Raw genomic sequence first — 14,752 nt, 5'->3', positions numbered from 1 at the left:
TATAAAAAAATCTCATTAATTTGATTGTTGTATCCATAAAATAACTACTTACCATCCATCAATTCTTTATTCGCCCATTTTATTATGTTCCTAACCATTATACTTATTTGTAAATCAATTATGAGTTATGATAATCATAATAACCTAACCGTTATAACCGTAATAAAATTCAGACCTCAAAATTAGGAACACGACTTGGTCAACCCAACATAAAAATAGTTGCTACTCAAAAGGTAGATCAATACTCATTGCATTATCTATTTTTATATCTTCTGCGATTAGTGGTAGTTCCATTCAGGATTCTGTTTAAGAAACTGCCATGAGAAATAAGTGGTATCGTGTACGTGGAGCTAATTGTTTGGGAGCTGATAGATTCCCATTTGTGTTTATTCAAAGTACCACAATTGGACGTTTATTTTTATAATCTCCCATAAACCACTTCACGGTTTCTTCGCTGTTTTTATACAGTGCGCAAATTTAAATCCCATCGAACATTACGACTGTCCAATACACATCATTCTCTACCAACTCTGATTATAGTTAATCCATAATCCTCATTTTGTCAACGTCTGAATGTTTAAAAGCATAGTACATAATAATCATGTTACCAAAAAACCCAAATCCACAAATAATTTCTTTCTGATTTCATTGAGTATATATCCTACTTTGTCAGATTTTCTTATCGATATTTCTTGATAAAAAACGAAATAGCTATTACCAATATCTGTAAATGTATTTCTACTATTCAATCTCGAAAACGTAAAACTGTAGGGCTCTATAAATGCTTTTCGATTGACGAATCCATAGCCGGAAAATTCAATCTGAAACTATATTAACGAATAGTTCGAGGAAAGACATAAGTCGATAGATCCTTCTGAAAGGCAAGTCAATCCTTTAACATGATGATTACTTTTAACGAAATTGTTGAAAGATACTTTTTTTTGGAAATTATTTCAACTATATATATGTGAATCAATAACATAATTATTTATAATTCTTGAATTAGAATCTAATAGAATATTGTGAATGCGTTTGAAATTAACTTTTGTAATATAAATCTGCAACTGCTTCAACGTGTAGAGACCTTTGATTCATTCGAAAGTACGTGGAGATTATGACAAATATTTTTCGAAAGATCTGAATTACTAAAATCCACCTAAAACTGAGGATTAGGCAACAATAAACGTTGTTAAATTCATTTTGATAATAACATGTAACAAACAATTTTGTTGTCGTCTCCAACGCGATGTTGAAGAACAAAATAAACTAATTTAATGATGTAGTTGCTAATAAACCTTTCAAAAACTTCAGTTTCTTCCATACTCAACACACATAAAGTCTGGATATACCTCTCGTCGAAACCGCACACCAGAGCAAAACTTTATCTGCGACTTTCCTTTTTTACTTCATATTTTACATTGTACACTCTTTTATATTGTCGTTTCTTTTGATTTTTCATCTATAATAATAATTCTCTCATCTGCTAAGTGTTTTGGTTTCGTCTTTTCCGATATTTTTGACCATTTATTGCCAATTCCTTCGATACTCTTTGAAGTATACACCGATTTTGTCTTTTAATCTTCTTACCAGTTTTACAGCTCTTTTTGTGGGGAAAATTTTTTTGTTTTCCACTTTTTGGGAGGTTGGTACATGGTATTCCTTCTTCACATTCGGCTATAACACGGTGAATGCTTCTTGGTGACATATTTTAGTTTTGAAAATACATCTACGTCAGGCTTAAGGATCTGTACAATCAAATTATAAATACTTTTCCTTATTTCCATTTTTTTAATGCAACTGATATAAAAAATTACTCATCTTAATGAAGTTAATAAAAAGAAAAATTTTTTGATTATAAAGCCAGTCAGCTCCCAAATTTACTAATCAAAAACAAATCTAATTCTATATTATTATTTTTTTCTTCAAGAAAACTATTTCTTTTTAAATTTAAATCAAAAAAATTGAATATAAAATTGTGTCCGGTTTTTAAATTAATATTCAAATGCACAATCTTTCTACAATCTATATTGTGATAAACTCTCTCAAAAGGAAAACAATTTGCGACCAGACTTCTCTATTAGAGATGTATTTTGATAATTTATTCACCCCTGACATTGTCTCTTAGATTATTGCCTCATTGAGTATTCAAAATATTTCAAACTGTCTGTTTTTGAAAAAAAAACTACTAAAGTACAAATTACTCATGAATTCGATTCTTAGAAAGGTTGTTTATTATAAAAAATAACTAATATAGTTTTATAATTTGTTTAAGGAAAGAAACTCTAGGATCCATTAAAAAAATCTTCATAAGAGATATAAAGCTCACCCATTTCGAAAGCATCGTTTTAATTGAAATCCGAGCGGCCATAAAATATTTAGTGCTTCCATGAAAGCGAGCAAATATAGCACTGAGGTTCGGTTATATTTTTTTTTTTTTTTGGGGGAGCGAAATATCCCATGAAATATATCATTTTCGATCGATCATATCATAAATTCTTATCAAGGAAATATTTAAATTCTGTCAGCAACCAATCTTTCAAAACTTCACTCGAGGCGACCATCCTAGCGGGAGCATAAATTTCACGCCTCTACAAAATCCTGCATACACCACCGAGATTATCTTGTATACTACTAAATTGGATACAGCCTGGTTGTTATTTTTAATTTTATATTACTCACAATATATTAATTCACTGGGTTTCTAAAACGGCTTTAAATTTCAACATGAATGTGTACACTTTTCTCTTATTAATAAAAATTTCTTAATAACTCAAAAAAAAGTAATCGCAGTTTTCTATTAAAATTAAACAAGAAAGATTCCTACTTATACAGCGCTGCACTTCGTAGCAACACTTTGAAATGTGCTGCACTTCGCTGTTCTATCCTACAACGCGCTGCACTCCACTACAATGTGCTGCACTCCACTAGACTGCACTGCACTACATTGCGCTGCGGGAGATTATCTGTTGCCAATAATAGCTTTGCCGCATTCTTTGGGGCGTGTTATATAATTTACTTCATGTATATGAGCTGTTTTCTATCAAAGCCATATTTTTTATAACGTTTATAATACAATTTGAATCTATAATATGTCAGAATTGGACTTAGCTTACCCGAAAACGATTTTCGGTGAACTTCCATGACCAGTATACCTTTTCGGCAATTTAATACACTAGCCTACATTGTGCTGCACAACCCTACAATCCACTGTACTAAGCTGGACTACACTAAAATGCACTGCACTACTTTAAAATCCGCTGCACTATATTAAAACGCGCTACACTGTGCTGCACTACCGTACAATCCACTGTACTAAGCTGGACTACACTAAAATGCACTGCACTACTGTAAAATCCGCTGCACTATACTAAAACGCGCTACACTGTGCTGCATTTCCCCACAATCCACTGTACTAAGCTGGACTACACTAAAATGCATTGCACTACTTTAAAATCCGCTGCACTATACTAAAACGCGCTACACTGTGCTGCATTTCCCTACAATCCACTGTACTAAGCTGGACTACACTAAAATGCACTGCACTACTGTAAAATCCGCTGCACTATATTAAAACGCGCTACACTGTGCTGCATTTCCCTACAATCCACTGTACTAAGCTGGACTACACTAAAATGCACTGCACTACTGTAAAATCCGCTGCACTATACTAAAACGCGCTACACTGTGCTGCATTTCCCCACAATCCACTGTACTAAGCTGGACTACACTAAAATGCATTGCACTACTTTAAAATCCGCTGCACTATACTAAAACGCGCTACACTGTGCTGCATTTCCCTACAATCCACTGTACTAAGCTGGACTACACTAAAATGCACTGCACTACTGTAAAATCCGCTGCACTATACTAAAACTCGCTACACTGTGCTGCATTTCCCTACAATCCACTGTACTAAGCTGGACTACACTAAAATGCACTGCACTACTTTAAAATCCGCTGCACTATACTAAAACGCGCTACACTGTGCTGCATTTCCCTACAATCCACTGTACTGAGCTGGACTACACTAAAATCCACTGCACTACTTTAAAATCCGCTGCACTATATTAAAACGCGCTACACTGTGCTGCACTACCGTACAATCCACTGTACTGAGCTGGACTACACTAAAATGCACTGCACTACTTTAAAATCCGCTGCACTATATTAAAACGCGCTACACTGTGCTGCATTTCCCTACAATCCACTGTACTAAGCTGGACTACACTAAAATGCACTGCACTACTGTAAAATCCGCTGCACTATACTAAAACGCGCTACACTGTGCTGCATTTCCCCACAATCCACTGTACTAAGCTGGACTACACTAAAATGCATTGCACTACTTTAAAATCCGCTGCACTATACTAAAACACGCTACACTGTGCTGCATTTCCCTACAATCCACTGTACTAAGCTGGACTACACTAAAATGCACTGCACTACTGTAAAATCCGCTGCACTATATTAAAACGCGCTACACTGTGCTGCATTTCCCTACAATCCACTGTACTAAGCTGGACTACACTAAAATGCACTGCACTACTGTAAAATCCGCTGCACTATACTAAAACGCGCTACACTGTGCTGCATTTCCCCACAATCCACTGTACTAAGCTGGACTACACTAAAATGCATTGCACTACTTTAAAATCCGCTGCACTATACTAAAACGCGCTACACTGTGCTGCATTTCCCTACAACCCACTGTACTAAGCTGGACTACACTAAAATGCACTGCACTACTGTAAAATCCGCTGCACTATACTAAAACTCGCTACACTGTGCTGCATTTCCCTACAATCCACTGTACTAAGCTGGACTACACTAAAATGCACTGCACTACTTTAAAATCCGCTGCACTATACTAAAACGCGCTACACTGTGCTGCATTTCCCTACAATCCACTGTACTAAGCTGGACTACACTAAAATGCACTGCACTACTTTAAAATCCGCTGCACTATACTAAAACGCGCTACACTGTGCTGCATTTCCCTACAATCCACTGTACTAAGCTGAACTACACTAAAATGCACTGCACTACTTTAAAATCCGCTGCACTATATTAAAACGCGCTACACTGTGCTGCATTTCCCTACAATCCACTGTACTAAGCTGGACTACACTAAAATGCACTGCACTACTTTAAAATCCGCTGCACTATACTAAAACTCGCTACACTGTGCTGCATTTCCCTACAATCCACTGTACTAAGCTGGACTACACTAAAATGCACTGCACTACTTTAAAATCCGCTGCACTATACTAAAACTCGCTACACTGTGCTGCATTTCCCTACAATCCACTGTACTAAGCTGGACTACACTAAAATGCACTGCACTACTTTAAAATCCGCTGCACTATATTAAAACGCGCTACACTGTGCTGCACTACCGTACAATCCACTGTACTGAGCTGGACTACACTAAAATGCATTGCACTACTTTAAAATCCGCTGCACTATACTAAAACGCGCTACACTGTGCTGCATTTCCCTACAATCCACTGTACTAAGCTGGACTACACTAAAATGCACTGCACTACTTTAAAATCCGCTGCACTATACTAAAACTCGCTACACTGTGCTGCATTTCCCTACAATCCACTGTACTAAGCTGGACTACACTAAAATGCACTGCACTACTTTAAAATCCGCTGCACTATATTAAAACGCGCTACACTGTGCTGCACTACCGTACAATCCACTGTACTGAGCTGGACTACACTAAAATGCATTGCACTACTTTAAAATCCGCTGCACTATACTAAAACGCGCTACACTGTGCTGCATTTCCCTACAATCCACTGTACTAAGCTGGACTACACTAAAATGCACTGCACTACTTTAAAATCCGCTGCACTATATTAAAACGCGCTACACTGTGCTGCATTTCTCTACAATCCACTGTACTAAGCTGGACTACACTAAAATGCACTGCACTACTTTAAAATCCGCTGCACTATACTAAAACGCGCTACACTGTGCTGCACTACCGTACAATCCACTGTACTGAGCTGGACTACACTAAAATGCATTGCACTACTTTAAAATCCGCTGCACTATACTAAAACGCGCTACACTGTGCTGCATTTCCCTACAATCCACTGTACTAAGCTGAACTACACTAAAATGCACTGCACTACTTTAAAATCTGCTGCACTATATTAAAACGCGCTACACTGTGCTGCATTTCCCTACAATCCACTGTACTAAGCTGGACTACCCTGCAATGCACTGCACTGCGCTGTTCTATCCTACAATGCGCTGCACTACCCTAAACTGCACTACTCTGCACTTCATTGCTTCACAATGCGCTGCGCTACCTTACACTGCGCTGCACTGTATGATTATCTATAGTCCACACTGTATAATTAGAATAGAAAAGCAGATATTGCTTCTAAACCTCATAATCAACTGTTTGTTGAGATATTCATTTGGAATTCACAAAGTTATGGCTGCGGAATGACAAAAATTGATTAATTGGCCGTTTGAATTATAATTATAAAACAATTTTGTACAGTTCATGATGCGTGCGTATATTTTCCTTTGTAGAAAAAAATTATATACTCGTTAATTTTCCAAGATCAAAGGTTTGATTATAATTATTTTTTTAACGAATTTAATTGACACCGCTGCAGCTTATACGTTTCGACGTGCTGGTTAATTGCGACAGCCATTGAAACTACCATTTTTTATCAAAAAAAGTGAGCCAACAACCATATTCAACAGTCCTCACGAATGACATTACTGCAATAAACTTTTCATTCTAGAAAATATTTTATAGAAAACTCTGGTGGTATTTATTTTACAGCATAAAATTGTGAAACATGGAAAGTCAACATTTCATTTTTGATATCTCAATGAAAAGGGCAATTTGATACTTGAAGTTTATACGAAGGTTGCTTTTTATGTTCTTAGAAATAGTGGAAAAGAAACGAACGAGTTCAAAATGAATATCCAATAAATTCTAATGATGTTTTTTTACTATCTAAGAAAAACACATGAACTGAGATAATTGGGAATCAGAGATTATGCTACAGTTTGAACAAGTACATATTAATAACGAATGCTCTTAATAACGATATCAACAAGGAAGTAAACGTCGAAAAGGTAGTCAAATTTGAAAAATAATACTATACAATGGTATACAAAAATATGTTACACGTGCTCGCTGGTATTTTAATATTATTTCCTTACGAAGCGTATGATAAAAACTGAAACTGACGAGTAGAGATTCTGTGAGAAAAAGAAAGAAATTCCGGAAGTCGAATGCTTTGAAAAAGAAGTTTTTAGGAGGAAGGAATTCGATCGAGTATGAGGACTGTAGAACTAGCGGCAGCTACAATGAAGACACACAACAGAGCTTCTTCTAGCAATACTTACAAATCAGATAAATGAATAAAATGTCCCTGTCGGGTCCAATTATAGTAAGAACCTCGATAAGATAATTATTTGATTCTCACAAAATTATCTTCAACAACTTTAGAAATAGGTTCCCAAAATTTTTGAAATTGGAGTTATTACAAACTTTCATCAAATACTTTTAATAGATATGATGATTATAAATCAACGTACTATCTTCAATTTATCTTTTTTTTTTAATATCGTGACACCATTTATTGGATTCAGAATAGAAACTGAATAAGAAAGTTGTTGGAATTAATCATCGGGGCACACCTAATGTGACAGCCTAAAAAAAGGCAATTACAAAAAAAACTAGTGGATCAATCGTTTTAAAATTTTGAGGGTATATTTATTCATGTTTTTAGAATACACAGTCAAATTTTCGAAATAAAATATTAAATATTTTTGAAATGACACGCGATCTCCGGCGGCGCCAAAAAAAAAATTCCTCCACTGCTGGAGTTATTGCAGCCTCCTCCATTGATGAAACCTAAGAAAAAAATTCTCTGATGACCCTTGAGCTAACCAAAAAATCAAAAATTGACAAAGTGGCATGTTGAAAAAAAAAGTTAAATTTTACCCAAAATTGCCTGCTGAAATTCGATTTTTGATCAGAACAAAAAACTGGAGGATCATCGTATGGAGAACTATATAGAGAAGACGCAAAACAAATTTGATAGCGATGTCTCCGAGTAATCACTCCAGCAAATTCGAAAAATTCTGTCTCGAGAAAAACGCGTTTGAAAATCGTTTTCACTGTTTCACAAAATTGCCTGCTGAAATTCGATTTTTGATCAGAACAAAAAACTGAAGGGTAATCGTATGGAGAACTATATAGAGAAGACGCAAAACAAATTTGATAGCGATGTCTCCGAGTAATCACTCCAGCAAATTCGAAAAATTCTGTCTCGAGAAAAACGCGTTTGAAAATCGTTTTCACTGTTTCACAAAATTGCCTGCTGAAATTCGATTTTTGATCAGAACAAAAAACTGGAGGGTCATCGTATGGAGAACTATATAGAGAAGACGCAAAACAAATTTGATAGCGATGTCTCCGAGTAATCACTCCAGCAAATTCGAAAAATTCTGTCTCGAGAAAAACGCGTTTGAAAATCGTTTTCACTGTTTCACAAAATTGCCTGCTGAAATTCGATTTTTGATCAGAACAAAAAACTGAAGGGTAATCGTATGGAGAACTATATAGAGAAGATGCAAAACAAATTTGATAGCGATGTCTCCGAGTAATCACTCCAGCAAATTCGAAAAATTCTGTCTCGAGAAAAACGCGTTTGAAAATCGTTTTCACTGTTTCACAAAATTGCCTGCTGAAATTCGATTTTTGATCAGAACAAAAAACTGAAGGGTAATCGTATGGAGAACTATATAGAGAAGATGCAAAACAAATTTGATAGCGATGTCTCCGAGTAATCACTCCAGCAAATTCGAAAAATTCTGTCTCGAGAAAAACGCGTTTGAAAATCGTTTTCACTGTTTCACAAAATTGCCTGCTGAAATTCGATTTTTGATCAGAACAAAAAACTGGAGGGTCATCGTATGGAGAACTATATAGAGAAGACGCAAAACAAATTTGATAGCGATGTCTCCGAGTAATCACTCCAGCAAATTCGAAAAATTCTGTCTCGAGAAAAATGCGTTTGAAAATCGTTTTCACTGTTTCACAAAATTGCCTGCTGAAATTCGATTTTTGATCAGAACAAAAAACTGGAGGGTAATCGTATGGAGAACTATATAGAGAAGACGCAAAACAAATTTGATAGCGATGTCTCCGAGTAATCACTCCAGCAAATTCGAAAAATTCTGTCTCGAGAAAAACGCGTTTGAAAATCGTTTTCACTGTTTCACAAAATTGCCTGCTGAAATTCGATTTTTGATCAGAACAAAAAACTGAAGGGTAATCGTATGGAGAACTATATAGAGAAGATGCAAAACAAATTTGATAGCGATGTCTCCGAGTAATCACTCCAGCAAATTCGAAAAATTCTGTCTCGAGAAAAACGCGTTTGAAAATCGTTTTCACTGTTTCACAAAATTGCCTGCTGAAATTCGATTTTTGATCAGAACAAAAAACTGGAGGGTCATCGTATGGAGAACTATATAGAGAAGACGCAAAACAAATTTGATAGCGATGTCTCCGAGTAATCACTCCAGCAAATTCGAAAAATTCTGTCTCGAGAAAAACGCGTTTGAAAATCGTTTTCACTGTTTCACAAAATTGCCTGCTGAAATTCGATTTTTGATCAGAACAAAAAACTGGAGGGTCATCGTATGGAGAACTATATAGAGAAGACGCAAAACAAATTTGATAGCGATGTCTCCGAGTAATCACTCCAGCAAATTCGAAAAATTCTGTCTCGAGAAAAACGCGTTTGAAAATCGTTTTCACTGTTTCACAAAATTGCCTGCTGAAATTCGATTTTTGATCAGAACAAAAAACTGGAGGGTCATCGTATGGAGAACTATATAGAGAAGACGCAAAACAAATTTGATAGCGATGTCTCCGAGTAATCACTCCAGCAAATTCGAAAAATTCTGTCTCGAGAAAAACGCGTTTGAAAATCGTTTTCACTGTTTCACAAAATTGCCTGCTGAAATTCGATTTTTGATCAGAACAAAAAACTGAAGGGTAATCGTATGGAGAACTATATAGAGAAGACGCAAAACAAATTTGATAGCGATGTCTCCGAGTAATCACTCCAGCAAATTCGAAAAATTCTGTCTCGAGAAAAACGCGTTTGAAAATCGTTTTCACTGTTTCACAAAATTGCCTGCTGAAATTCGATTTTTGATCAGAACAAAAAACTGGAGGGTCATCGTATGGAGAACTATATAGAGAAGACGCAAAACAAATTTGATAGCGATGTCTCCGAGTAATCACTCCAGCAAATTCGAAAAATTCTGTCTCGAGAAAAACGCGTTTGAAAATCGTTTTCACTGTTTCACAAAATTGCCTGCTGAAATTCGATTTTTGATCAGAACAAAAAACTGGAGGGTCATCGTATGGAGAACTATATAGAGAAGACGCAAAACAAATTTGATAGCGATGTCTCCGAGTAATCACTCCAGCAAATTCGAAAAATTCTGTCTCGAGAAAAACGCGTTTGAAAATCGTTTTCACTGTTTCACAAAATTGCCTGCTGAAATTCGATTTTTGATCAGAACAAAAAACTGAAGGGTAATCGTATGGAGAACTATATAGAGAAGACGCAAAACAAATTTGATAGCGATGTCTCCGAGTAATCACTCCAGCAAATTCGAAAAATTCTGTCTCGAGAAAAACGCGTTTGAAAATCGTTTTCACTGTTTCACAAAATTGCCTGCTGAAATTCGATTTTTGATCAGAACAAAAAACTGGAGGGTCATCGTATGGAGAACTATATAGAGAAGACGCAAAACAAATTTGATAGCGATGTCTCCGAGTAATCACTCCAGCAAATTCGAAAAATTCTGTCTCGAGAAAAACGCGTTTGAAAATCGTTTTCACTGTTTCACAAAATTGCCTGCTGAAATTCGATTTTTGATCAGAACAAAAAACTGGAGGGTCATCGTATGGAGAACTATATAGAGAAGACGCAAAACAAATTTGATAGCGATGTCTCCGAGTAATCACTCCAGCAAATTCGAAAAATTCTGTCTCGAGAAAAACGCGTTTGAAAATCGTTTTCACTGTTTCACAAAATTGCCTGCTGAAATTCGATTTTTGATCAGAACAAAAAACTGAAGGGTAATCGTATGGAGAACTATATAGAGAAGATGCAAAACAAATTTGATAGCGATGTCTCCGAGTAATCACTCCAGCAAATTCGAAAAATTCTGTCTCGAGAAAAACGCGTTTGAAAATCATTTTCACTGTTATAAATAGATTAAAATAATACTTATCTGGCTCCGAAAATACGTGACGTGGCAGTAAACGAAAAAAATACCCAAATACCTCAGGTATGTAGCCAATGCAACTATCTAACTGCCGAGCGGCTACTCTTTTAAGTGGCTGTAACTCAAAAACTATTCAAGATATCGGTTTAAAATTTTAGTATGTTATTTTTAAAGGTATAACCTATCTAAATATTGAAACGATTGTTTGAAAATTTCACACTAGGTGTGCCCCTTATAACAAAAACGTTTTCTTTAGCAGGCATTATCATTTCTCTTTTTGCTTACAATAATTCATCACCCCCAAATGTTTCTATGTTCATCACTCGTTTAAAAGGTCAGCAGGACAAAAAAAATCCGCAAAAATTGTGGGACTTTCGAGTTCAAACACTACATAAGTACCAACCTAGATAATCATTCAGTGGGACCAGATTTTCTTGAAAGAAATGGGAAAAATTCAAATTCCGAGTCTTATGTAGAATTTCGTATAGCGAATTTTAATTATAATTGGATAATTAATTACCCCTGTGTATCATCATTTCCTTGGTATTCCTTTTTTCTGGTTCCTCCTTGGTCTATGTCCATCATTCATTTTTGTTGCTCTCAAATCTGGTATTCTTTGTATGTAGCACAACCACCAACTTCTTTTATTTTATTCTTATTATTCAATTAATGAATTCTTTTAGTTCTTCTCGGCCATAATTTTCTTTTCCACCTTTAGCCACCGTAGTTTACTGTTGGTCACTTTTTTGAAACGTATTATCGCATTCAGTCTTCGAACTTTCAACTTTTCTAAGTTCTACACTTTTTCTTTGGTCGGCTGTATTGAAAAACTTCCCGTTGTTGCTTTTCTCTGCTGTGTTGTCATTATCATGAACTTGTTGACTCTTAGATTCACTGTCACTGCTGTTTATTGATCTGGAAACGTTTTCATATAATTTGGTTGGCCCTTATCTTCGTTTTTGTATATTCCAATGTCATTTTGGTAAGACTTCTTAGAATCTACGAATACTGGGTTAATTTGTAGATCAAATCCTACCCCATTCTTTGCGTTTACTACCTCATAGTGAAAAGATGAGACTGATTTTCCAAACTATGGATATGAACCATGAAAAAACTTGAATCTAGTTACGATAATTTCAATATTAGTACCGAAATATCTTAATATTTCCATTTTAGATGATTTTATTAACAATTACTTCAGAAAGTTATAATTCTCAAAAATAATTATTGGAAATTGTTATTGCGGAAATTGACAATACGTTGAAGAAGGAAAAAACACTAAAAATTCAGCTGCTTTTATGTTTTTTGAACATATATTGAAGTAGATAAAATTATAAATAAAAGGAGGATTCATTAAATTTGAAATCCGCACCCTCAACATCAAGATTTTCAATTAAATAGTTTGCTCTTGGATCTCATTCGAATGCTTAATCTATCAACACGGTAATTGTCAAGTGGTTCGAAATCTGCATTCGCTTATCGTCTAAATTAAACTTCCAGACTGGGTTTCTAGCACTAGTAGCAAATTCGAATTTAAGAACAGTTTGTAGATTCGTAAACACCATTCCAACACTAAGTTTGTGATAATTAATACAAAATTTTGTCTTGATGGATATTAAGTTCCATAATTCTGAATTTTTGAAATTATTATTACATATAGAGGTATCTGGAAATATCTATTGAAGTTTTATCAATCAAAACTTCAGAAGTCTTATCCGTACCTGAGTTAAAACCATTTTTCATATTCGATCACGGCGAGAAAACTCCTTTCATTGATTGGCAATTTTTCAAGTGAGGTACTCGAAACTTATACATTGATGGATACAGGGTTAAATTTTATGTTATTTGATTATTTTTAGTCAATATACAGAATAGAACTTACTAAGAATATCAATCAATTAATTGAAAACTTTCAGGTTATGTAAGGAATATCTTGAAACATAAACTGTACCAAAACTAGCTCTACTGTTTATTATAGAGCTCAGGAAGACAATAACTAAATCAAAATTTCCATAAACATTTATACAGTGAGTGTAAATTCAATTTTATTTGATCTAACGAGATTTGTCTTGTTCCAGATTTATTCAGATCTGCTGCAGAGGCGGGACCACGAGATATTCTAAAATTGTACAATATCGATGGACAATTATTGAATATTTCTGCTGAACTACCTTCTAATTCTCCAGTAAGTACTCCAATTTAGAATCTGCATAAGTTTGGTACTTCGTTATTGAATCACTGAAACACCTATGTCTCAAAATGTTGTGAATTTCTTAGTTAGAAAGATATTAACCCTAAACTCAATTTTTTAACAAACGATTAGCTAATTGCCACTGTACCCGACCGTTAAAGAGCCCAATGATGAAACTTTTTCTCCAAATCGATTCGATCAACTGATCTGCTCAGCATTTCGAAGCATCTAGTATATCACACCACGAGAAATGAGAATTTTATTAACGGAAATATTGAAATAAGTCAAAATAAGAACTTTCTACTGATTTAAAAAAATGTCTATTTGTTTCTTAATCAAATCATGACTCCATATGTCTTGAAAATCTTTTTTTATCAAAAAAAAATCAGTATTAAATGATTCTTAGAATGATGACTCAGTTCACCCTTAAATAATACAGTCACAAGGTGGAGAAAATATCTAGAAACCTAATCTAACCCCTTTTTGGCTGTTTTAAAGATCACAAAAGAATCAAGAATCATTCTTAAAACTTGTTTGCTTCATGAACGATTTTGATGCATTTACTAAAATTAAAAATAATTCTAATTATCTCACAAGAATCAAAAACTGATGTTTTCCTTTGATTTTGCTATCCACCAATGTTAATACATTAGTTCGTACCCCATTTTCAAGTTCAAGTGTACTCTATATACCTGAAGGATCGAAATACATTCGGCAGTCGCAATGGGACATAATAAACTAGAATATTTTATCTTGTTAATTCAATCAATTGTAATTTTTTTTTGTAGGAGACTCGGTATTCTTTGCAAGTAGTCGCCGCCAACGGTTTAGCAATGCTTCAAGAATCCACCGGAGCCGATCTAAAAGCCCTCGAAGAAAGGGTATCGGCCATAGAAAGACAACTTCGATGGGAACTACCATTACCCCCTACAGTTGAAGAGCTTCAAAAGGAAGTTGAAGCTTTTAAAGAAAAACTGGAAACTACAGAAAGTTTGAGCTGGCTTGGTGAGTTTCATTCGAAGTTATTCTAAGGTATATTGTTTGTTTCACTTCCAATTGATCAATCATCTCTCAAAATTGAAAATAAATCCATTTTGGGATGAACGCACTTCATTTCTTGATTTCCCAAACCTCTCAATAACGTTATTACAGACTTAAACGGAACTGGAGACGCTACAGGTATTTTTCTATCATAGTTTAGTTTTCAAAATATTGGTAAAATAAACCAAAAGCCTCTCTTATACTAAACTAGGTGAAAGTTGA

The 14,752-nt window shown here is 35.0% G+C and overlaps 1 protein-coding gene across 1 annotated transcript in view; it reads left to right on the top strand.

Moving 5' to 3' along the window:
• LOC130450323 (high affinity cGMP-specific 3',5'-cyclic phosphodiesterase 9A) overlaps positions 1-14,752 on the top strand; it is a 180,617-nt gene that overhangs the window by 125,125 nt on the left and 40,740 nt on the right. The window contains exons 3-4 of the mRNA XM_056788656.1: positions 13,377-13,483; positions 14,278-14,494. Of these exons, the coding sequence (XP_056644634.1) occupies positions 13,377-13,483; positions 14,278-14,494 (324 nt within the window). The remainder of the gene's footprint in view (positions 1-13,376; positions 13,484-14,277; positions 14,495-14,752) is intronic.

This window comes from Diorhabda sublineata, chromosome 11 (genome assembly GCF_026230105.1).
Source record: "Diorhabda sublineata isolate icDioSubl1.1 chromosome 11, icDioSubl1.1, whole genome shotgun sequence".
In the NCBI taxonomy this organism is placed as follows: domain Eukaryota; kingdom Metazoa; phylum Arthropoda; class Insecta; order Coleoptera; family Chrysomelidae; genus Diorhabda; species Diorhabda sublineata.
The sequence above is the reverse complement of the archived record's forward strand: the minus strand, read 5'-3'. Positions and strand labels throughout refer to the sequence as shown.